This window comes from Mus caroli, unplaced genomic scaffold (assembly GCF_978045245.1).
Source record: "Mus caroli unplaced genomic scaffold, Mus_caroli_1 scaffold_6, whole genome shotgun sequence".
In the NCBI taxonomy this organism is placed as follows: Eukaryota; Metazoa; Chordata; class Mammalia; order Rodentia; family Muridae; genus Mus; species Mus caroli.
In genome coordinates, this window is record NW_028227261.1 from 107,435,474 (window position 1) to 107,459,628 (window position 24,155).

Consider the following 24,155-nt stretch of genomic DNA (forward strand, 5'->3'; position numbering starts at 1 on the left):
CCCACCCCCACCCTCACTTTCACCAATGGCCAACAGGGGCACACTGAGCAATGAAAGGTGTGTGACCTGGGGCAGAAATGTGTCTCAAGTTACTGAGTCCCTATTTAGCTGCAGTTTCTTATTTCTCTTCCCTTTGGGCCGAGCAGTTACATAGTGCACACTGTCTGCTTCAGTACCTCCTTAAGAAAACTATCTATTCCCAGACACACAACCACCAGCGGGGCTCTTGTGAATCATACCTAAGGCTGCCCCAACTCTGGTGAGGTTCAGCGGCACTTCCGATTGATCCCGTTAAAAAGAACTGTATCATGAAAGGGGAAATGCATTATTTCCAATAGCTTTCCCAAGTTCATTTAAGCCAAGTAGATCTTGTAGCAGATTGATAGAAAGTTCTAGAAACCACCTTAGACTCTGTCTGTCTCTGTCTCTCTCTGTCTGTCTCTGTCTCTCTCTGTCTCTCTCTCTGTCTCTCTCTCTCTCTGTCTCTCTCTCTCTGTCTCTCTCTGTCTCTCTCTCTCTGTCTCTCTCTCTCTGTCTCTGTCTCTGTCTCTGTCTCTGTCTCTGTCTCTGTCTCTCTCTCTCTTGTTATTTTACTCAGCTTGGAAAAGGTAGGGCTTAGGTCCAGTCCACTGCCTCGCAGGCATGGTGGCCATCAGATTGGAACATGAGCAGATTAGCCAGGGGGTAGAAGGGTCTATCTTACTGGAGCTTTCATGAACGAATAGGGTAAAAATTGAGAACTGTGAGAAATAGCTCAGGAAATCTGCTGAACTTCCGAAGTGAGACAGTAGCAGACACCACTCCTTAGCCAGAAGAACTTGTGTGCATTGAGTCCAGCGCTTTCTTGGAATTCCAACTAGTAGAGATATGTGGTTGTACGTAGGAAGCTATGGAGAGATCAACTCTACAGCTGACTAACTCACAACAGTACTGTGTGTCATAAGGTCGTACTTCACTTTTTTTAAGTTTTGTTTTTTTTTTTGTTTTTTTTTTTTTTTTTTTTTTTTTTTTTTTTTTAGCACTTTGAGACTAGGTCTCAGTTATGTAGCCCTGGCTGACCTAGAACTTACTATGCAAATATACCAGGGTACCCTCACACTTTTAGGGATCCTCCTGCTTCTGGCTCCATAGCACCAGGACTAAAGGTGTGAGCTACCATGCCTGTGCTGTAGCTTAGAATCTGTGATGATAAGTTTTAACTATTAGCTTGATGGGCCTGAGAATGTCAAGATCAGTAAGCCACACTTCTGGGCATATCTGTGGTGTTTCCAGAGAGGATTAAATAAGGAGGGAGGCCATGAGCCTGAATCTGAGGGGCATGACCCATAGACTAGGGGTCCAGATGGAATACAATTGGGAAAAGGAGAGCTACTAGCTCAGGCATGCACTCTGTTTCTGGCTAACACGAGCTGTTCTGTACTGCCCCACCACTGACTCTTACTGTGATGCCCGGAGCCTCTGACCCCTGACTCTGACTCACCGTGGGCTCCCACCACGACGAGCTGAAACCTCTGAACCAAAAGCCAAAGCAAATTCTTCTACCATTTCTCAGGTATTTAGTCAGAGCATCAAGAATGCTAACAGAACTCAGTAGAAAATTTATCAAGGAATTATCAAGGATATAACAAGATGTCAATATAAAGGAGACATGAAAGGCCCAGATACACGACCTTTTTTTCCTGCTGGAGTTCCTTGTAGGGTAGTCTGCAGGCTTTGTGAGAGAGCTTTGTAGTAATGATCCTCTACAGACTAGTCTCTTTGGTTTTATGGAAACCCTCCACGCAAATGTGTCAAAGCCAACTGATAATAATAGAGAGAAGCCAAGAAGCCAATACTGTGGTGTGTTGGACTTCAAACACAGCTGGTTTCTGGATTCTAGGCAAAAGCAGATCTACCCTCAGAGTCTTCAAAGGTACCCTGATGCTATCACATGAGCCATGTTCCAAAGCAGATTGGGATATCTAAGAGATATTTGTGACGACATCGTCAAATTTCTCTTCTAGTTGACAAGAGAAGACAGAAGCTGAGTCTACGTCGACATTTCCAGCCCAGTGAGATTACTCAAAGACAGCTCTTGGGCACTAAAGTTTCCTCAGAAATTCTGAGTAGTTAAGAAAATTTCAGAGTATAGACTCTTTCCTGTGTGGGTGTCTCAGAACCTTCTACGACAGATGCATAGCATGAATACCCTGGATCCTGAAGACTTCATGCCTCAGTCCTGGCAGAACTGGAGGCAGAAGCTTCAATGCAAAAGGAATAATATCCGAGGATCCTGCTTTCTAGAAGGATCCTCAACTGCCCTCCCAGGTCTGCTCTGCAGCTGCGAAAATAGGCCATTCTCACCTCTTCCTTCCTGGGATAAAGGTGTCATGGTTAGCTGTTCAGGTTAGCATGGGGAAGATAAAAGGTGCCTCTGTTTATGCTGAACATCATAAAAAATCTACTAGATAGACTCTTAATGACCATCTACACTTTGATGACAGGTTCATGTTTGGTAACACTGGTTTTATATATGAGTATTGCATTTCCCAGGCAAATAAATTGAGTCTTACTCATTCTGCATGGTGGGAAAGCAACTCACTTTGAGCTGGGCATGACAGTGCACAGCACTGGGAGGGAGAGGCAGGAGGATTAGAGTTCAAGGTTATCCTCAGCTCTTATGGAGCTGGAGGCCAGCCTGGGAGGCATGGGACTGTCCTCCATTTTGCGTAATTACCTGGGTTTATAGCCCAGATTGATAGCATGAGAAAAGACTTCCTATAACTCAGATTATCCAGTCATGGGAAGTCCTGGCTAGACCTTGTCAATAAGGATGTGCGAGCCAAAAGAAGACACTGTGACAGGAGCTGGGGGTCAAATGGATCACTGCAGCTGATGTCTCATAAGGACCCTGAGACACTCATTTCCTTCCCAAATGAAGCCATTTATGTGACTGTATGCCAGACTGTTTGTTTTCCCGTCAACTCTCCAAATCCAAATGTCCAAGTCCTTCTAGAGCCCGCCTTTGCTTATCCCCAAAGCATCCCATGCGCCCAGGACAACAGTGGATCTCTTAGCAAATGCCAGGAATAAACCAGCAAAATAGATCTGCAGCAGCTATCTAGGGCAGGGTGGCTCTTCCTCCTTGCTGTGCAGCTGAGCCAGCTGTAGCCAACAGGGGCGTCAGTATGCAGCCCAGGGTGTCTGCAAGCACAGACAGTGTGGGAGGTTTAGTTGCTGCTTTGTAGGAGCAGACAAGGTAAGTGTAGGTTGGCGGGGCTTCCCGCAGACCTAGATTTCTTATGAAGCCGTTGTTTTGTATAAAATGACTTCCCTAAGGTTGCACGTTGTTTCTTTTTCTGAGAAAAATTCAAAAATCAGCTTACCCTTTCAGTTAAGCACACTCAAGGCCGATGGATGGAAACTGGGATTGGACTCAGTGGCCATGGTGCCCCAGCAGGAAACACTTCACACATGTTCATGGGTGTGAGGTACAGGGCCCCTACCTCCTAGACAGTGGGTTTGTTGAACCTTCATTAACATATCGCTAGTGCAAGGTGTCTTGTTTTTATTTATTATCTCTCTTTGTATAAAGAGGCATGTCTTCATTATGTCTGGTAAGGCTATAGAGGCATGACCTGCCCCTCCCCAAGAGCACAGGCATGGGTAGTAGGCGACCTCAGTAGACTGAAAGCAGGCTAAGGAGAAATGCTAGCTTAAGATGCTGTTTGAAGAATATTCCACTTACTCATAAAAGACTAATAGAGGCTGTGCTGGGTTGGAAGGATATTTCGGCTCTAAGGCAGGATAAGGGTTCAGGCTACACAGGAATGCTAGCAACTTCTGTGTTATTGCTAAGAAGGTTCTCCCTGTACTCTCAGAAAGAGGAAGAAGGAACTGGAAATGTTGAGAGAAGTCAGGCATGTTGGAACACATTTATAATTCTAGCGCTAGACGGTGGGTGGAGGGATCACGAGTTCAAGGCCAATCCAGCCGAGGTAACATGACCTCATCTTAACAAATCCCAAACAAAACACTGACTCCAAAAGACGGAAGAGAAGGGCATTTAGTACCCCCCCCCCCACCTTATCCAAGTCCCACTGTCTTTGGTTGCAGCTTTTCTGTTAGCCAGAGGCTGAAATTATTAAATGGAAAGTTCCAGAAATAAGCAATTCACAAGTTTTAGAGTTCACACTGTTCTCGACAGAACAATGAAATCTTACAGCTTCCTGCTCCATCCTACCTAGGATATAAGCAATCTCTTGGTCCAACATATCCATGTTCTATATACTACCAACTCATCAGTATCTTAGCTGTCATCCGCAGACCGTCATTCACCCTTTCATTAGCCCTTGTTTTACCTAATGATAGCTCTAAAGTAGACAGTAGTGATACCAGTGATTTTACTATGGTATATTGTTATGATTGGTCTATTGTATCATGAGTTATTGCAGTTAATCTTTTACAGTACTTAAGTTAGATACTAAATAGGTGTGTGTGTGTGTGTGTGTGTATTTGTGTTTGTGTTTGTTGTGTGTGTGTATACAAGGAACAATTTATTGTTTAACAATATAAATGTGTGGAGAAGGGTCTTATAACCATTAGGATAAAGGAGGGTCACTGTATCTGAAATAGGTATTAATGACAAAAAGAAGTGGCATTCCTGACAAGGCAGATACCACATGTGGCGGCTTAGAACCTTCTGGAGAGGACCATACAGCAACTGGCTTGTTGTTCAGAGCTGTAGCAGTGAGCAGTAGTCACATGCTACAGAAACAGCTGGTGCCAATCACAACATGCATTCGGGCTTTGCCCAACAGGGTGCCATAGATATTTTCTCAGGACTCGGTGAGTGTCTGCTACCTGAAGGTGGACAGGCACAGACAGAGGATGACTATAGGAGGAGAGGACATCAGGGAAGGTCCTAATGCTATAAGGTGGTCAGGAAGAGAAGGATGTCTGGTCAGGATACACAGCAAGGTCATAGGTAGGGCATGAAGTAGATAGTGTCACTACTATTCAGTGATGCTATGGCACACAGGAGTGGGAAGGAGAAACAGGTAAGGGGACTGTGAGCCCAATGGTGGGAACATCCCAGAGAGGTGAAGAAAGAGAATAACACAGGGGACAAGCTCAGGTTAGGGTGAGAGAGTGGCCAGGCTGCCATCCTGGGTGGGAACCTCACATTGTCCCCTACCTTCTCTCCTTTCATTCCTTGCTGGCCAGAGGCTCCATCAAGTCCAGGCTGTCCCTCGGGGCCCTGGGGAATATCAGTGACAATTAGTTCACAGAATCTCTGCTAAAAACCATGCAAAACCCTACAAGGAGGAGAGAAGCTTGGGGAACTCAAGGCCATTTGGCTTGCAGCTTGTGACCCAAGACAAACCCACTCTGCTCTCTCTGGGTTACCTGCTCAGAGCTCTGTTCTTGAAGGACATCAGGGGCAGAGCAGGAATAGATTATCCAAGGCTTTCCCATACCAGGCCTAACTGTGGTATGCTGTGGTCAATTCCAAAACCTGCATGAGCCTTCAGCCTTCAGCCCCAACCAGCACGTGTGTGAGCGTGCACACACACACATGCACACACACGCACACACACAAATCAGGAAACTGGTGCATACAGAAGGTTCTTGGCTGTCCTTCCCTAGAGTCTCAGCAATGATTCAGATGGGGAAGGTTTTGGTTTTCAGCCTTGGGTAGTGCTGGGTCTGCAATCTGTGTATGAAAGGGAGCCCCATGGACACCTCCATGATCACAGGGTGAGGGAGGAGGTTGCAGTTGCTTACCTGGGGTCCTGGCTCACCAGGAGCTCCATCCTCCCCAGGAGACCCCGGGGGTCCCATGAAAACATCAGTTCCTGGTTTCCCTGGGATTCCAGGTGATCCTGGTGGGCCTGGGGGACCTGGAGGACCCTGAAAGACAGTTTATTAGAATCAATGAGAGAGGCTGAATACCAAGCATGTATTTAACCTTCTTTCCAATCTTCGAAACAAGCCGTAAAGTAGGATTGGGGTTCCTTGCACAGGGAGAAACTGAGGCTCGAGGAGACATGAGGCTCAAGGGCTCACACCCACGCAGTTGGAAAGCAGGGAGCTGACATTTGAATGTACAGCTTTCCAAGCAGATCACACCATGCTTTCTCCCAAATGGTGCATACGATAAAGAGCCAATTATCTAAGTCCCAGAGGAGCCTTGGCTAATTCAGCTTTCTAATTGACTATAAGGTCAGCCAAACAGCCTGTATTTGGCCTCATCTTGAAATGCTTACTAAAGGGGATTGTTTCCTTAGCCTCCTGCTGGGCTGTCAAATCTTACCAGCCCAGAATGTTCTTGGTAGATCTACTGGGCTTTCACACCACCCATTCACTGAGCCCAGAACCTTTCCAGCCCTGGGCATGAGTAATTGGCAGAGGGCAGCTAAGTGGAGCTTCACGCTGGGGCAGCACAGGGCTCAGGGGAAGGGCTGGAGAGAGGGTTGGGGCCAAGGATGGGGCAACAGCTGCATCTAGAACCAGCCACACTTCCCTGTGAGCATTTTATAAAGAGGACTGGCGGAGCCCAGCCTTGGGCAGGCCAGATGTGCCATAGGCACCAAGAATGGGCCAAGAACAGACTGGGGGCTATGCAGGATTTTACACTAGAAGCTGAGTGTGAGCTGTGATCCAAACATAGAAGAAACCAGGGTAATTCTTTCATAAATAAGGGGGTGGGCAGGAGACATGGGTAGAGGTGAAGGTCAGTGAACAAACGTGCTATGAGGGAGAAAAGAACTGATTCCAGGGAAGGAGGAAGGAGGCGAAGGGGGTTCTCAACACAAATCCAGGCTCATGTGTATTGAAAATTTGGTGTAAATATCAAACATGTATGAAGTAATGGGGAGTGTGGGATGACTGCCGCACACAAGAGTCAACAGATCCCAAGGGGCCAATCTATAGTCACTGCTGCCTGACCCACGATCTTCCCTCCCAGGTCCCCAATACCAGCCCTCAAAACCCTTAATACTCACTCTCAGCAGATCCTCATTGCCCACGATGTCTCCAGAGCCTGAGCCCTCATCCAAGCCCCCAACAGGGCCTGACCCCTCGGCCTCCACTCCTACCTGAAGAAAAAGAAATCCCCACATGCAGATTCAACCTCCAGTCTCTGTAGACAGTTATGCCACCTCAAGCGCTCATATTCCATAGCCTTAAAATATCTATGGCCAACTTCTCTTCTGGTCTCACCTCTACTCCCCTTTCCAGCTGAGTCCTGCCTCAGCCTCCCCGGGGTACAGCCTATAGGTGGCCTGGACTCAGCTTCCTTTTAAGCCCTTCTGTTATATCTCCAGACTTAGCTCCTAGGTATCTTCCAGTGTGAAAGCATCCTGCAGGTAAGGACTTAGGAATAGCTTTATTTGATTGTCAAATATGTCTATGCCAAGACCTCACTAAGGGGTCCGAGGAGGATCAGGGTTGTAGGTTAGAGATAGGGGCAGGACTCACTGTCCTGTGGCCATCAGAAGGGAGTTGCGATGGTTTGAATGAGAATGGCCTCCATAGGCTCCTATGTTTGCATACTCGGTCCCCAAATAGTGGAAACATTTGGGAAGGATTAGGAGGTGTGGCCTTGCTGGAAAAGGCATGTCACTGGTGTGGGCTTTGAGGTTTCAGAAGCCCACACCATGCCCAGTCTCAGTCTCTCTTGGCCTGTAATTTGAGGGTCAGATAGATGTAAGCTCTCATTTTCTCTCCAGCACTTGCCTGCATGCCTGCCACCGTGCTCCTTTAATGGTAATAGACTAGCCCTCTGAAACTGTAAGCAAGCAGCCAATTAGATGTCTTCTTTTATAAGTTGCATTGGTTATGGTGCCTCCTTACAGCAATAGAACAGTAAACAAGGCAGAGGTAGTAGCACTAGAGGTAAGAAACCCCACTGAACGTTGATGCTTTCATCTGACGGAGGAGGGAGTACATCACTTGGAGAACTTGGGAGGCCTAGATGGGAAGCAGAGAGGGACCCATTGAGGGCATTCATGGTTTGTTTCTGGAGTGTCAATCCTAGAGATAGTAAGCCCAGAGAAAGAACCATGTCTTGAGTCAGGGACTAATTGGGGTACCCTTCTTGCTCCATCGGGAGCCCAGAAAATATAATGATATAAGTGAAATATGGAGCTGAACCCTATACAGGCCTCCAGAACAGTGGAAGCCTGAGGTCTGACTGAAGGAGCCATAGAGTCTGGAGGTCCAGGGAATGCCCCTTCTCCACAGCATCATCCTAAAGAGACCCACGGGATCAGTGACACATATCTCACTGCTCCCTTCCTCTCTGTAGAAACTGTCCACCTTTAATCTTTAAACTCAAACTGAAGGAAGGCATTTCCTTTTATAAGGATGGCCCAAGGCATACCCTGTCACCCTGACCCCTACAACCACCACCTGCTGGTTCTCGGGGCTCATTGGCCCTTTGTTCCCGCATCCCACTGGAAAGGGAAGGGGCACGTAGGATAAGCTGCACATGCAGACACATTGCACAAACCGGGGTGTTGCCTGAGGATTCCTGCAGCCCTTGTTTGGGCCCTGCCAGAGGTTTGGCATCTGGAACCAGTGAACTGCTCATTCTACCACAGCCGGAAAGCCTCTCTAGGTCTTGACTCCTCCCATCCTTAAACCATGGACTTCTCCTGAGAGCCCCTCTAGTCCATAGCCTGGCATAACGGTGTTAAGAAAATGCCTGTGGATGCCACAAGTGTCCATGTGAGGAGGAGAAAGAGAGGTGGAGGAAGACAGGAAGGGAGAAGGAGGGAGGGAAGGGAGAAGGAGCTGTCAGCTGTCAGAAAGCCTGCGGAGAAATGGCTGTCCTGACAAATAAGATGAACGAACGGTTCAGCCGAACAAAAGGACAGTGCAGAGGGACGTTGACCCCCCAGTGTGGGTGTCGGGAGGCTTCTTCTTAGGGCTCCCCGAACGCCCTTTGAACCCTGCCTCGGAAGTTCCCTGAAGTGGAACCAAGGAGGACACCTCACCCACGGACCACCCGCTGCCCTAGAGATTGTTCTCTAAGAAAGATGAAAACAGAGGCCCAGGGCAGAGATGGAGAGGGGCTAGAGCAGGAGTCATGGGGAATCACAGTTGGGGTCACAGTGATGTTGGAATAGTCTGCCCTAGCAGTTCTTCCAGAAGACAACTGGTTACCTCTACAGTGATGGACCTCAGGCAGCATTTGCCTAAGCACCCCTTCATCCTGGCAGCTGAGCCACAGGTAACCCCCATCACCACAGACTACATATCTACTAAGATCCTCCATCTGCAGAGAGGCCAACCCAGGCCCTGTGTCCTCATCTTCTTCAACCCCCTCTCAAGAGGAAAACCAGGGACAAGGCATGTGACTCAGGACTTTCCATAACAGATAGGGAAGCCGGGGCCCTTAGACGTCAAAGGACTCAGCCAATGGAAGGATTTCATTTTAAAATGGGTGGGCTTTGCTGACTAGTATCTGGGTCATGTCTGATAATGGTGGCTTGCTGTAGACAGCACAAATATTCAAATCACAACAATGTTCTCTCTCCATCCCTACTTCCAGAAACTATGTGAGCATAACCCTCCCTGAGCTTCATGGGATACATAATTGCATGTAGCTCATCTATTGAGCAGTTATGATGTGCTAGGCAAAGCTCTCTACCCATGAACTCACTGAATCTCACAAGTCATGGTAGGACCCAACGGTGCTGTGGTCCTTGACCTTTGCGAGCGGCATGAAGCAAAGAGACGTGAAGAACTTGGTTGCAGGTGAGCAGAGAGTCAGGATCCTCTTGTACTCCCTGAACCGCATGGCCTCCGTGATTCAAAATGACTCTGAGACTGTCCCAGAGCAGGGCAGGTGTCTCTTGGCTGAGCTTAAGCTTTCCACACAGAAGCCGGGGCACCTAGCAGTTGCCTGACAAGCACTCGGCAATGATCTGCCGTTACGACTTGTGTGCCAGGGTGCTGTGTTTTGCTCAGTTGCTCATTCGCCTACCCCATCTCTTCCTAATTGTCTTCCTCCCGTGTCTCCTTCTTCTTTTTCCCCTCTCCACACTCCTCCTCTCCCTCCCTGCTTCTCTTATACCTCCTTCCCCTCATTCTCTTCTTAGAGATTTACCAATGAATCTAGGGTTAGAGAGATGTCTCAGCAGATAAAACTGGTTGCTATACAATCTCAGGGATGAGAGCTTGGATCCCAGCACTCGCTAACAATCTAGGCATCCTTCCCATGCTCATGACTGTAGTGTTTGTTTGTTTGCTTGCTTGCTTGTTTGTTTGCTTTTGTTTTGTAGGAGTGTGGCGAGACAGAAGGGTTGACGCAGCTTGTTGGCTTCAAGTCTAGTTGAGAAAAGGGGGCAGGGGGGTTAGGTTCAGAGAGAAACCTTGCCTCAAGAGAATAGCTAAAGTCTGATAGAGGACAGCTGGTGCCCTATTTTGGCTTCCACTCATGTACATATGGCTGCCACCCCTCGCCAGATAAATAAATCAATTAAAATATTACTTTAAAAATTCTGTCATCAGGGCTAGGAATGTCACTCCATGGTAGGAAGCTGGCCTAGCGTGTACAGGGATTTAGATTCAACCCCCAACACTACAAAACTAGACAAACACCAGTAGGAGAAAAATCTACTGCAAAAACTTAGACAGCTCTGCAGCAAAAAAAAACCAACAACAAACACACGAAGAACCCAACCACACTGCCACAGTCCCACCAGGCTGAAGCAACACTGCCGACATTTAAGGAGGGCGTTCCCTTCCAGAGTATGTATTCCCAAACAGTTAAGACCACACAGCACACTCGAGTTTATAGCCATCTTCTTTCACTTAGCGTGGCACCTTAAGCATGTTCTCCAACACTGGGTACAAATGAGAATAATTTTAATTATGTCTAATGTTCCCAGGATTTGAATAGACTTTAATTCAATTAGTCTCCTTTGGCTAGTAATTAAATTAGTCCCAAGTTTCCTCTATTATGGACAGATATTGAGGTTAACATTCTAGGGAAAAAATCCTTTGTTACATATCAGGCTGTCTCCATTGAGGAAGACGCTTGAACCCAAATTCCCGGTTGCAATTGTGTGGTGGTTAATTTCGGGTTGTTAATATGCAGTTTTGTGGTCATTAATACATGTGGACAGAGTTTCCCAGAAGCACTAAGCCCCACCCACTTACCCCTACCCTCAACCCACCAGTATGACTGGCCCCCACAGCCCAACTTCTCAGAACAGAGAACTCAAGGATGCAAGGATGGTTGGCCCAGTTTCTCCCCCCCCCCTCCCCAAAATCAATGGCAAACAGAAAAAAGAAGGTGGGAGACAGAGATGAAAAGACCCCTGAAAGATGAATCTATTAGATCCAAAGGAGACTCCAATTCCTCAAACTCCAAAAGGCAGCTCAAATACCCAGAAATGGGCTCTGTCTAGGTAGGAGAATTTCTGGTGGTTAGATAAAAGCCAGCATCCCCAAGGAACTTGTGAAGCTGGTTCCCCTCTAACAAAAGGAACATTTCCTTTACCTTGGACAGAAGGCACCTACAGCCATGGTGCCTGTTAGCATATCAAAGTGCATGCTGGCCTCAGGCTCCTCAGTGGCACAAGGACCTGACACACATTTCAAACTTCCTTCTCACCTTCCCCTCTACCATAAATTCTCTCCAGCTCACAAGCTTCCCCCTCCCCAATTCTACTCCTTCATTTATAACCTTGCTAGTTTCAATGTCTTCTCTCTCTCCCCCTCTTTCCCTCTCACCCCTCTGTTTTCTCGATTTTCTATTTCCTGTTCTTTTCTCCTGTTTCACAGACAGTCCTGCCCAGGTCCAATCTGATGGCTATATATACAGTCTACTTCTTTCTTTCTTTCTCTGCTCTGGACTCTTCTAAACGCATCACTCTTCCAAATGCATGTGGCTGCTGCTCTCTCATTCTCCCTCTCTCTCTGTCTCTCTGACTGTCTCTGTCTCTTTCATCTCATTCACACACACACACACACACACACACACACACACACACACACACACATATATATATATATATATATATATATATATATATACATATCCCCTCCTGGAAGACTTGGTGGCTTCTACAGAAGAAGTTGAATAGGAGGGATTAGTAGCATGTAATATATATATATAGATTACATGTGTGTGTGTGTTACACACACACACACACACACACACCTTAACTATACCATGGAAAAATCATGTCCTCAGTTTATACAGTATCAACATAATGTGCACACTGAAGAGGATTCAGAGTCAAACTAAACTGACAAGGGACATTAAAAACTCAACCTAAGTACTAGAGAACATAAAGAGGCTACTGTAAATTTTGTTAGACAGATGATATTCTGACTACAATAAAACCAAACCAAACAAACAACCCAAAGGTCCCAAATCAGTTGATTGGTGAGGGCAACTCTAACCACTGAGAAAGGAAGCCAAATGGCAACCAGCTAGTCACTGGGAGACGCTCTTGGGCAAGGGCCATTCAGTATTCTCAGAGAGCTCTCCTGACCTCTGCAGTCCCTGAGCACAGGCCACCAGAGCTCTGCAGCTGAGGGGTCACATGACTGGACCTTGAGGGGCGGCTTTCAGAGTGTCACTCTGGGAACTGACTCAAGGTGTGTCACCAGCAGGAGGTTCTCCTTGAGAACTGTCTCCCCCCTGAAGAGCAGTTCGCCCAGATTCACACAAGCCTGACTCTGAGTCAGTGACAATCTGAGTCTCTGAGTCAGTGACAATCCCTATCAGGCCACTGTAAGTAAGGGTGCGCAGGGATGGATCTGAACATCTTCTGAACTGACTCCAGACCAGAAGCCAGCCTGCTGAATCAAAGGACAGCTCAAGGTCAGGAGTGGCAGACCACAGCCTCAGACCCCCAGCCCCCGCAGGTCCACATGCCATTTATGCTCCATGCCTCTACAGACCCTGCTCAGCCCTAACTCAGTGTTTATGCCCTGTGACACTGCTAATCCTGATGCAATTGGAGACCTAAGCAAGGTCTTTACTCTTGGCCTTTTCCTACCCAAGCTACAGTCTGCTCTGGCTTGTCCGGCCAAAGGCCCTCAAACACTGTCTTTACAAACCAAGATGAGAACTGACCCTGAGAAGGTTGGGGCAGCCTTTCTCCACACCGAAAGATCTGCTAGCTGAGTGGAATTCCCCAGGACACTTACCAGGGTGACTTGCCTCTTGGGAGTCACTGTGGGTGTGGGGAGCGGGGGCCCACTGGGGGGCACGCTACCAGATCCCTCCTCTTCAGCTTCCTCTGTAGACGCCACCAAGTCTCCTCCATCTGTAGGTTCCTGTCAAAGATATTCACAGGAAGGGTCATTGTGACCCCAGTCCACGAGGCTGCATGACTTGGGGGTATCACTTCTATAGTGGTTGTTCAATGTCAAAACACATTACCTACCAACATCCTCACACTTGGCTCAGTCACAGAAGTGACTTCCTTAAAATCCTTCCCACCTTCGGGACATTGACCTCTAAGAAAATGAGTAGTCAAAACTAGGATGTAGCAGATTGGGACAAAAGCCAGCAACCTGGCCCCTTTTAATCACTGTCTCTTTTCCCTGTCCAGTTGGAGTCTCCCAAGCTCTCACAACAGAGCTGAAGTTGTGTGTGTCTCTGCAGAGGACCTTAATGGCTCAGGATGCTGACCGTTCTGTCCCCACATATCAGAGAAGATGCTAGCTGGGACTTACAGCAGTGAACATTTGCTCAGGGGCCACTGTGGGTGTGAGAGCATCCTGGATGTCTGTAGGGGCCCCGCTGGTTTGTTCAAGGACCACTGTGGGTGTGAGAGTGGCTTGGATGTCTGTAGGTCTCCTGCTGACTTGCTCAAGGACCACCGTGGGTGTGAAGACGACATCCAGGCTGTCGATGGCAGTCCCACTGGCTTCCTCCTCCTCAAAAGCCTTGAGGGGCACTTTGGACACAGCTGGGGTTAACCATTCTTCACCGTGTGAACCCTGGAAGAGAGCTGGCATGAGATGATGCCACATGACCCCCCTACTTCCACTTCGGTGGCTGTGCACATGCTACGGAAAGGAAACCACGGGGACAATCAGATCTCAGCGGCTCCTCTGCCTCTTTGCTGTACTCACTGAGGAAGGACTGTGCTTCATTGTATGAGCTGCTGGGGCTCAGAGTCAGAATACGCCTTCCTGGGCATCCTCAGCCTACCTCTGGAATCCACCCACCTAGCTATCCATCTCTGCTCAGTGTTATATATCTCAGGCTTAGTTTGCATACTCCTGGTCCTGGGGAGTACATCACCTCTGCAGGCAGGCCTCCTATTTCCTCTGCTAGCCAAGCTCCAGCTTCTATTAAAGCTGAGACTTGGTAGAATTGGACTCTGGTCCCTGGTTTTCTCCTGCTGTGACACATACCATGTCTTTAAAGAAGAAAATGGAAGAAGAGAGGAAAGGGAAAGAACTTTGAACTCCTCTGTGTAACAGTCAGGTGGCCTGGGGAATCCTGTCAGTAGCCTGTGTGGATACAAGAGCAGAGCAGAGCAGAGCAGAAGGCTGCCTTCCCATGTGTGTTACAGAGGAGCTTGGAGCTGCCCTCTGCCTTCACGAATTCACTCAGCAAATTAGCCCAGCACCTACCACTTGAGAGAGGCAAAGCGACCGGGGAAGCCGGGTCTCTTGGACCCGATCCCCACCGGGCTCGTGATGTGCTAGGGAGCCAGGCCTGCACTACACATGGAGCCTGTTTACCAAGTCCATTATGAAGAGGTCTTCCAAGGACAAGGCCAGCTGCCTTTACAGCCCATGTCAGCGCCTTCCAGGGGAAGCGCTGTTAGACTCTGAAGGACAAGTGAAGAAAGGGGTGGGGGGAGTCTCTCTGCAGTGAGGAGGAGTGTGGGAAGACTGCAGAGCAAGAAGAAACTGAGAGGAGCTTGAAGTAGGAGGCCGTGGCTTGGGTCTGGAGCACAGAAGCCCCAAGGTGCAGCCAAGAAGGGCAGGGACCAGACCCTACTTGGCGTCTCAGAGGAGCTGGGTCAGTAGGTCAAGGTCAGAGGATCTGGGTGAGTAGGTCAAGGTCAGAAAAGCCTCAAAGAAGAGGGGCAACACCCAGCCAGGCTCTGTGAGAGACTACAGAGTGTGAGTGAGTAACTGTCTGTCTGGGGAGGATTACTCAGGCAGGGTCCACACCAGTCAATTACAGGTTTACGTAGAAAAGTCAACAGGACTCCGTTCTCATCGGATATCGGACAGAAGGAAGAGGGAAGGTAACTTCACGTGAAGCAGCTGAGATGAGACTATCTCCATTCACATGAGGCGGGAACCCAGGAGTGGCATGAGGAGGCAGGTTTGAATCTAATGGGTAGAGAGCTTCTATGGGGACATCACAGGGACAGATGGGTCCACTGTCCAGCTGGGATGCCTATATTCAGCCTTCTCTACACTGGACAGTATGACCTTGACCTCACCCTGCTCTGTCTGCCTATCTGCACCCTACCAACCCACAGCAACAGCATCATCTCTTCCCCTCACATGTAGGGCATACCCCTGGCCCCTGGCCTCTGCTGGTGGGGACAAAAGGCTCTGCATACAGTCCTAGGACTCCCCTCTACTCTTCTATCCACACAGGTTACCTGCCTCTTTTCTCAGACTCTGCTAGACTACAGGGGCTGAGCCGTATACTTAGAAGTCCTGGCAAGTTCCACCTCTGAACTAGCATTGGTCAGAGAGGTGTCCCCCTCTGCCCCGGTTTGTTGAGTGTAAGACACACACTGCAAGAAGGCTATTCCAGCTTGCCTTACACCTTACCAGAGTGGCCTCTTCTCTTGGCTTCAGGGTTGGCCCTCCAGTGGGTGAGCTGCCAGCCTCTGTGTCCCCATCAGTGCTGGTGGGCACCTCACCATCCCCTGATGCTGCTGTTGTTAGATTTTCTGGATCCTGGATGGAAAGATATCCCGAAGGTCCAGACTAGTGGACCACCACTTTGACCCATGCCTGTGGCTTTAGGGGACAGATAGCCAAGGCCTCTCTTGTACCTGTGTCCTATCCCCGCTCACTTTCAAAGGACAGACACATCTAATTGTCCTTAGTCTCTGACCTCACTACCCCTAACTGCCAAATCATCTGATTGCTTCCTGCCTCCTGTTCCCCTGGCTGAGAACCTCCACATTTCAAATTGCCCTCTCCATTGCCACTCGGAAACACGCTGACAAAATCAATGGATGCTTTCCAGACCCTTGCTCACTGGAACTTTTAAAAAGATCTGGCATGTCCATGGCCACCCATGTTCACCTGGATCTGGATTCAGCCTGGACCTGTGCCCCTGTACCCAGGGAAGACTCCTCTGTCCTTTCTCCATTTAGGCCAAAGCAGTTGTTCTAGAATCCTAATCCTATGAAGATGTCTCCACCCTCTCCTGAGCTTCAAAGGCTGCAACTTCACTATAGGTTGTCAGGCTGCCCAGCAGAAGCCTTCATGTACTGGGCCTCTCCAGCTCCATCTTCTCAGCTTTAGGTGACATCAGGGTGTCACCCCCATTCCCCTGCAGACCCCAAAGGCACCCTGTACTTCATCAGTTCTGTGTGGCCTCTGGGTCTTTGCTCCACTGACCCTCACCTATAACATCTACCTATGCCATCAGCCTGGATACTTCCCTCAGACTCTCAGGTTCACCTTCTACCTTTCTGAACCCCTTTTCTATACTCACAAGTTGTTTTGGGAACTCCTGTGTCCCTTAGTCATTGTGTCTTGGGAACTCAGCTATCCCATTGACCATCAGCCCTGGCTAGCAAAACCAGTGCCTGGTATGGCACAACGCTCTACAAGCCTCTCCCAGTGAGTGAATGCCCTGCAGCCAGTTGCTCGTGCCCACCTGGATTCACCCCATAGGGTTGCTACTCTGCATTGTGTAGACAGGAGGCTAGTGCCTGCTTCTACCAGGAACGAGCCCTAGCAGAGGAAGTATGCTTAAGCTACTCACCGGAGTGTCCATTTCCCTGATGCTCTGGGTAAACATGGCCAGGGTGGGGCTCCCAGTGGGTATACTGCCATTCTCTGCTTCCAGGACAGTGGTGACAGGCACCCTGGCCTCCCCAGTTGCTGTTGCTGATAACCCCTGAAAACAGGACATGGTGAGAGACCCTGCTGTTGGTCCCTTAGCTCTGATCAACAAGCCTATGGCTGGAGAGAACTGGGTACCTGGGTCTTCCTCCTACACACACCCTGCCAGCTGACATCCGTGCAGCTCCCTGACCTTAGGAACCTCCACATTTGTGACTTCACCACAGAAGTCTCAGGCCAGTCCCAGACTTGCAAAATCCAGGGGACAGAGGACATCTCTGAGACATTGATGTCTCACATTTCATGCCAACGTCTGTTTACACACCGGGTGACCATAGGTCACTGATTCCTGAGTCAGCTGGCTCCAGCTCTGGACACTCTGTTTAGACACACAGACCTCCTGTGACCACTCCTGTACACCCATCCAGACATAAGTATAATGGCATTGCTCTTGTGGTTTCAGCTATGTGCAAGCAGGACTCTGTCCCTAGTCCACGCCAGTGCTAACCTGCCTTTCTCTCTTTCTCTGTCATTTAGTTTCCTCTGGGAAATGGAAAAATGTCTACAAGGTCTCAGAACAAATTGGGAAATGGAACAGCTATAGCTGCCGGTGTCATAAAATGCCACATATTTGCCAGGAACAATGGTGCACACATTTAACCCCAGCACACAGGAGATAGAGACAGGCAGATTTCTGTGAGGTTGAAGGCAGTAGCCTGGTCTATATAGTGGTTTACATAGGATGTGGGGATGGCATGTTATTTTTGTTTTCTAGGGTTTCATGTGGGGTGAATTAGGTCTGAGTGCACATGTGTATATGGTCATGTTCATGTATGTATGAGCGCATGGGAGTCTTCATCCATGGCTCTCCACCTTATTTTTGAGACAGCGTCTCTTGCTAACTCTGGAGCTTGCCAGTTCTAGGAGGCTGAATGGCTACCAAGCGTCTAGGATCCTCTTACCTGTCTCCCTGGCACTCATACTGGGGTAACAGACTCGTCACTGCCACCAGCTTTTTCATGTGCTGAGTATCCACACTCAGGCCTTCACGCGTACATGTACACAAATGCAGGAGTTGAGAAGATGGTGCTGTGCCCCTAATCAGATCAAGCCATTTCTCAAACTGGCTTTGTAAAGATGAAAGACAATTGCTAAGGAGGGTGTGGGCAAGTCTGCAGTTGACCCTGTCCTGTCCTGAGGGGACTGTGGTCTTCATAAGGATCCCATGCAAGGTGGTCGCCATCGTGAGCATGCTACATTTGTATTTATCGCCAATCATGGGTGAAGTCAAGCTAGAGTGGTTTCTCCTCCACCCTTACTGGTGTGTCCCTGGAGCTTGACCACTGTGCTCTTTCCATATCACAGGACATCAGTCCTGATGACATTCAACTAAAACCTCTCCACGCCCAGTCCCCATCACATGCAAAATAAAGAAACACACTCCCCGTTAGGCTATGGAATCAAGTTTACCACTCACCTGACCATCAGTGACGTTCAACAAGGCCCCACCCCCTGAACCATCATCAGTATCAGGGTCCCCACCCATCGCATGGACCTCCAGCGTATCATTCAGGATCTCACCAGACCCTACAGGGAGCAGAAATTGTGACGTCAATAACTATGCTTTGCAGTCTCGGAAGAGAACACGGCAACTTTGTACATAGTAGCTTGGGAAGATGTCAATGACTCCACGATACAGGACCAGGAGGGAAGAGGCAGCCTAGAGAACGGGACAAGGACCTAGGACCTGGTGGCTTCCATCATGGGTGCTGGCACCTCTTGCTGCCTGAAATCATGCTTTGCCGTGCCCCAGAATGTGAAGTGGAGCAGATACTTAACCTGTGTCCCAAGTTCCTTCATCTATGAGTGGAGATCACGATTCCTACCTCGGAGGGTAGAAACCATGCTGATGACTCTGTATTACCCGACCAAGATGATTTGAGGAAAGTGTGGTGGACAGCGCCTGGCACATAGCAAGTCACTCACAAATACTCATTAGCATTGGAGTTCTATACTCACGGAAGAGAAAGGTGACTACCTATGAGTACACATGTTTTCTATCATTCCGTGTGATTATTCTATTACATATGTATGCTATGTAGTAAATATTACCTAGCACACATATTGTTTGTGTAGGCGTTTATATAATTATGTGTATAGACCGCTCAATCACAGTGCTGAATATTGGCTTCTTCCAGATTACAGGAGTGGAAAGAGAAGAGATTATCATTTCGTCGTCAGTATCACCGCTGTCCCTACCACCCTATGAAGACTGAATACACATTTGTGGAGAGGGCTCTGAATGGCTATTCGCCAAGGTGTCTGTGCCACCAACCTCCTGCCAGACCAGAGTTTCTCATTCTCAGCTTCCTTAATAACACCCCAAGGCAGGTATCTTGCTCTAATCACAACTTTAAAATAGTAATAATAATTATTATTAATTACTAGTAGTAGTAGTGGTAGTGTTAAAGACTTAGCATTGGATGTCTTGCAAGCTAAAAAGTACTCTATTACTAAGCTGTATCTCTGGCCCTCTTTGTGCGTGTGCATGTGCGTGTATGTGTGTGTGTGTATTTTTGAGAAAGGGTCTCACTAAGTTGCCTAGGCTGGCCTTGAACTTATGATATATTCCTGTTGTGCTCTCCTGATTGGCTGGGATTACAGGCCTGTGCTACTAAATCTGTCTTATCCTGATTACCCTTCTGCCGAGGAGCCAAATCACAGCAAAAGTAGTGACTGGGAGCAGCTTGTAAGATAGACAAACTTGTCTCCATGCAAGACTTTCTTCATACGTGTAGCATTTACATGTCCCCTCACGTCTTCAGCAGCCCCTGTGCGACCACTGAGAACTCCAGGAGGGTTCTGTCCCGCATTGGCCTGTGCTTGGATCCTCCCGGCTCTGACCACCAGGGGGTGCTATACAAGCAGCTACCCTGGCTGGAGCTGGGGCAGACACTGTCAGAAAGCCTCAAATATCAGAGAGCCAGGCAACTGGTACTTGGGCTACAGGCTTCCTTCTCTCCACCATCCGGGCTGTTAACTCACCAAGAAAAGGGGCACTTGGGCTAGCTCTGGGTTTCCCTCTGGCCGTTAGATGAGGAGCAAAGCTGTCACTGGGTATGGGTGAGAGGCTCTCCTCAGGTGGAAGTCTAGGCCTCCATTTAGATCTTGCCTTCTCAGACTGGAAAAGCCACCCTGCCTATTGCCCTACTCAGACCAACACAACAGTATCCGTGCCTGATGATGTTTCTGTGTTGCTAGGAGCATGGAAACCACAGTGCAGCCTACCCTCTCAGTCACCAGGAAGCAAGGATGGTTACAATTCACCAACGAGAATTAAGAAAGGTTGCAATCTCAGCCATGCCCCAATGCAAATAGGCAACCGCATAGGGCTTCTCTCAAAGCTGGCTGGCATTCCTTCTGCCCTCCCGGCTTCCCACTGCCACATCTTCAAGACTCCTTAGTTTCATTGTAACATTATTAAATTATTTATAATTTCCCTGTCTAGTCATCTTGGTGTCTTATCCATAGACTCCCCAAATTCAGTTGTTAAAATAACTCTCATTGGCCAATGGCAGAAGCAAAGAGAGCAAGAACCACGACTACCGTAAACGATGTTTTGAAACACAGAAGTTAAACAGCGAGAATCAAAACCACCTGCAGTCCTACCCCGCACTGGATGTTGTACCAAATGGCTAATGTATCCCCCACACATGCGAATAACATGTGTTCATAGCGTTGGATTTAGTAGTTTTGAAATCCACTCTTGTGGTGAAGGCTCCACAGCATGTCTCTAACTCATCAGGTCATCCCCATCACGTGGATACAGGACATCGTGTTTGCTCAACAAATCCTTGCTACAGGCAATTTGGATGAACAGTGCTGCTGGGAATCACCTTGCCTTTACATCTCAGAGCTCTGGCCTTTGCTGCAGCTAGGGCTACACATTATTGCCCTCCACAACACGGTATTCTCAGGCCATGGGTGCATGTCAGTCTGCTGCTTAGGGGAAATCACAGATGTTCTCTGGGCTTTTGCTTGTGCACTGTAGTGTGTGTATGTGGGGGTGGGGGTGGAGCAGAAGCAGAGGAGCAGCAGGAAAGGATCTGAGGCTTGCTTTCCATTGTCATTTACCCACTGGGTGACCCATGCCTGTTTCTAGCCATCATTCAGCTGACCAGATCCTCTGAGATCCAGATTGTGGGTAGCAGAAATCAGAACAAGTGGAGATTCGGAGATGGGGCTGTGAGCTTGTGAACACACTCCCTGGCCTTTTCCAGGGGTTGGATTTTTCCACTGGTAAAATTGCAGCTAGCTTTATGGACTAGATGGCACGGTGGAACTGGAAAAGTATGTACACACTTGGCACACAGTAGGTACACAATTAGCTGCAGTGCTTCTTTTAAGCTTTCCTATAGGGAAAGCAGAGGGAAATCTGAAGGTTTCAAGCTCAGACATTGGAGAGCAAGTGCCAGCTCTGCCGCTAACGGGCCATGCAGTCTTGGAGGGGCTACCTGATTTCTCTGACTCAGTTTCCCTTGAAGGGAGAAGGGATGATGACATGAGCTCTGTGTGTTGCATACATGTCGATCACTCAGTGATAGACTGCCAGTCTCATGTGCGTGTCAGGACTTGCCTTGCTCAGGGCTGCTGTGTCCAATGATGCTCAAGTTCGTTTCTGGGGTTCCTTCTGGTACTGGCTCACCAGAAAGCTCCGTGTCCTCAGCAGGAGAGGATGACGTAGGGGGCGTGCTTATGGGATCAACGTGTGATTCTTTAGGCTGAAGAGAGAAGAAATGAAATTTACTTTTAAAAAAATTTACTTTTTTTAAATTTACTTTTAAGTAAATTTACGTAAAAAGGGATTTACTTAATGGTGAATCTGGAAAATAATTTATCCTTGGAATTCTGAATAATCCCGAATGCCTACACTGGCTGTGTCTCTGGGTAGCATTGTACCTCCCAGGTTAGAAAGAGGTATGTGCTGGGTGTCATACCATCCCACTCACTGCCCAGGGAGACATTGCTGATCCCAGAGTAAGGCTTCTAAGCTCAGAAACCACACTTCTGGGATGCCCAGGTCTCAGGCTAGCACAGAGCAGATGATGGATTCAGGAATATGTGGACAGTTATCTCAGTGAGTCAGGCTGCACTGTAACACAAGATAAACCCAGCCCCAGAGCAGCACGGTAGACAAGGCTCTGACAGCGATGGCTGTGTCCATGTTCTTCTTCTACAGAAGACCTGCATCTGTATAGCTTCTCCAAAGCCAGGTAAGGTCTTAACCAGTCTTACTAACTAGGGGAAAACAAAACCCAACGGCTGGAAATAAAGCAATTCAGAAATTCAGGCAGGAAACTCAGTGCTGGTACTAAATGTCTGGACAGCAATCCTAGATGCTGGGAGCAGTTTGTGAGAGCCAGGGTTGTCAGCCTTTAGTCTCTTCATTTTTCTAAGCTCCAGCAGGTCGCTGGGAAGGATGGAGGGTTGAGTGGAAGAGTTTAATGTTGTACTTAGTGTGTGGGAAAGAAACCCATCTCTGCTGTGTTAAGACACTAAGGTTTCAGGCTCATTTGCTGCGGCAGCACTCCTTGAACATCCTAACAAGATCAGGCACAACTCTTGATGTCAGACTCCACTGGGTAAATATCCAGCCCATCATAACAGGGAGGACTGTTAGGAGGAGCCCTGTGACTTTAGAGTTCATAGTTCAGTCCTTACTGTGAGACATGGGTGGGATGTCTGCTCTCTATTTAGTTGACTGACCTATTTTTGGACAAATCATACTGCCTCGCTAGGCTTAAGCTTTCTCCTCTGTACAATGGGGACAATAAAAAATGTTCCACAGAAGATGAAGAGATGGCTCAGAGGTTAAGAGCACTGGCTGCTCTTCCAGAGGACCCAGGTTCAATTCCCAGCACCTGTTTGGTATTGTGCAACTGGTTCTTACACCAGGGGAGCGGGTGCCCTCTTCTGGCCTCTGTGGGCACTGCACACATATGATGCACAAACATACAGGTAGGCAAAAGACTCATACACATAAAATAAAAATAAATCTGATAAAAGGGACCAGGTCAGTGATGAGGGAGGGAGCGGCTCAAAGGGTGTAGACTAGGGATGCTGAAGACCAGCTCAGGAGTTTTAGTCAGACTCTGAAAAAACCCAAACAGCAGGTGCTAGGGGTGCTGAAAGAGTGAGAACCCCAGGAAAAGCAGTAAAACCCAGGTGGGACTGGCCCACCCTGGGGTGTGCATCTTCTTTCCCTGTGCCGGGTCCAGGAGGAGCCTATTTTCCATGGGTCCCAGTGGAGCTAGGGAAGCCCAATTGTAGCCTCCATGGATGCCAATGGCTGGAAGCAAGGATATGTTGTAAGACACATGGGCCTCAGGAGCAGACAAGGCTGAGGCAAGCAGAGGGACAAGCCTGAAACAGGGTTAGCTATTGTTGTTACTCAAGGAGATCTCAGGAAGAGTTATTGACTAGCCTTTCAGCCAAAGTCTAACTAAATCTTAGGCAGGCAGCCATGGCCGCCTGGGCCCTGCTCTGGGGAAAGGTGAGATTCCAGGCATCCCACTCTGTGGAGAAAGTGAGGTACCTCATCTCAAACACACAGCTCTTGGCTGCAGAAAGAATACGGGCGAGGAACCAAGTGTGGGCTGTGACAGTGTAGGCAGATCTAGTCTGAAGACTTCCGTGCCTTTTCAAGTTATTGTGGAGGTGTGTTTGTGTGTCTTTGCTTTGCTTTTGCCCACCCTCACAGTCACAATTGGATGTACTCACTCACAGGTAGGTTCCTGTGGATCCACTATGTGCCCAGCTGTGGGCTGAGCCCTGGGGCACAGACCAGCCTCACAGGCTGTTATCACGGAGCACACAGGATAGCAGAAGCCAGAGCCAAGCTGGAAACAGGGGCATGGAAGCAAGTGGCCTCACGGGAGAGGATTTGGCCTGGATCCTGAGGTGGATAAGAATTTGCCAGAAGGAAGGAAGGAAGGGCGGGTGGAGGTGGGGGGTTCCAGGCAAGCAGAACTGCACAGAGCTGTCGGAATTGGAAGTCCCAGATGGTATGTCTGGGAAGCCGAGAGCCCTTAGGTGTGGCTGGAAGAGGTCCTGGCTGTGTCTGGGAATCACCCTCAGAGCTC

At 48.6% G+C, this 24,155-nt stretch overlaps 1 protein-coding gene across 1 annotated transcript in view; it reads right to left on the bottom strand.

Moving 5' to 3' along the window:
- Positions 1-24,155, bottom strand: part of Col15a1 (collagen type XV alpha 1 chain) — a 104,722-nt gene that overhangs the window by 36,969 nt on the left and 43,598 nt on the right. The window contains exons 6-14 of the mRNA XM_021160109.3: positions 21,650-21,794; positions 18,491-18,600; positions 16,934-17,068; positions 15,763-15,891; positions 13,687-13,953; positions 13,156-13,284; positions 6,987-7,079; positions 5,767-5,892; positions 5,177-5,239 (exon numbers count right to left, since the gene is read on the bottom strand). Of these exons, the coding sequence (XP_021015768.1) occupies positions 5,177-5,239; positions 5,767-5,892; positions 6,987-7,079; positions 13,156-13,284; positions 13,687-13,953; positions 15,763-15,891; positions 16,934-17,068; positions 18,491-18,600; positions 21,650-21,794 (1,197 nt within the window). The remainder of the gene's footprint in view (positions 1-5,176; positions 5,240-5,766; positions 5,893-6,986; positions 7,080-13,155; positions 13,285-13,686; positions 13,954-15,762; positions 15,892-16,933; positions 17,069-18,490; positions 18,601-21,649; positions 21,795-24,155) is intronic.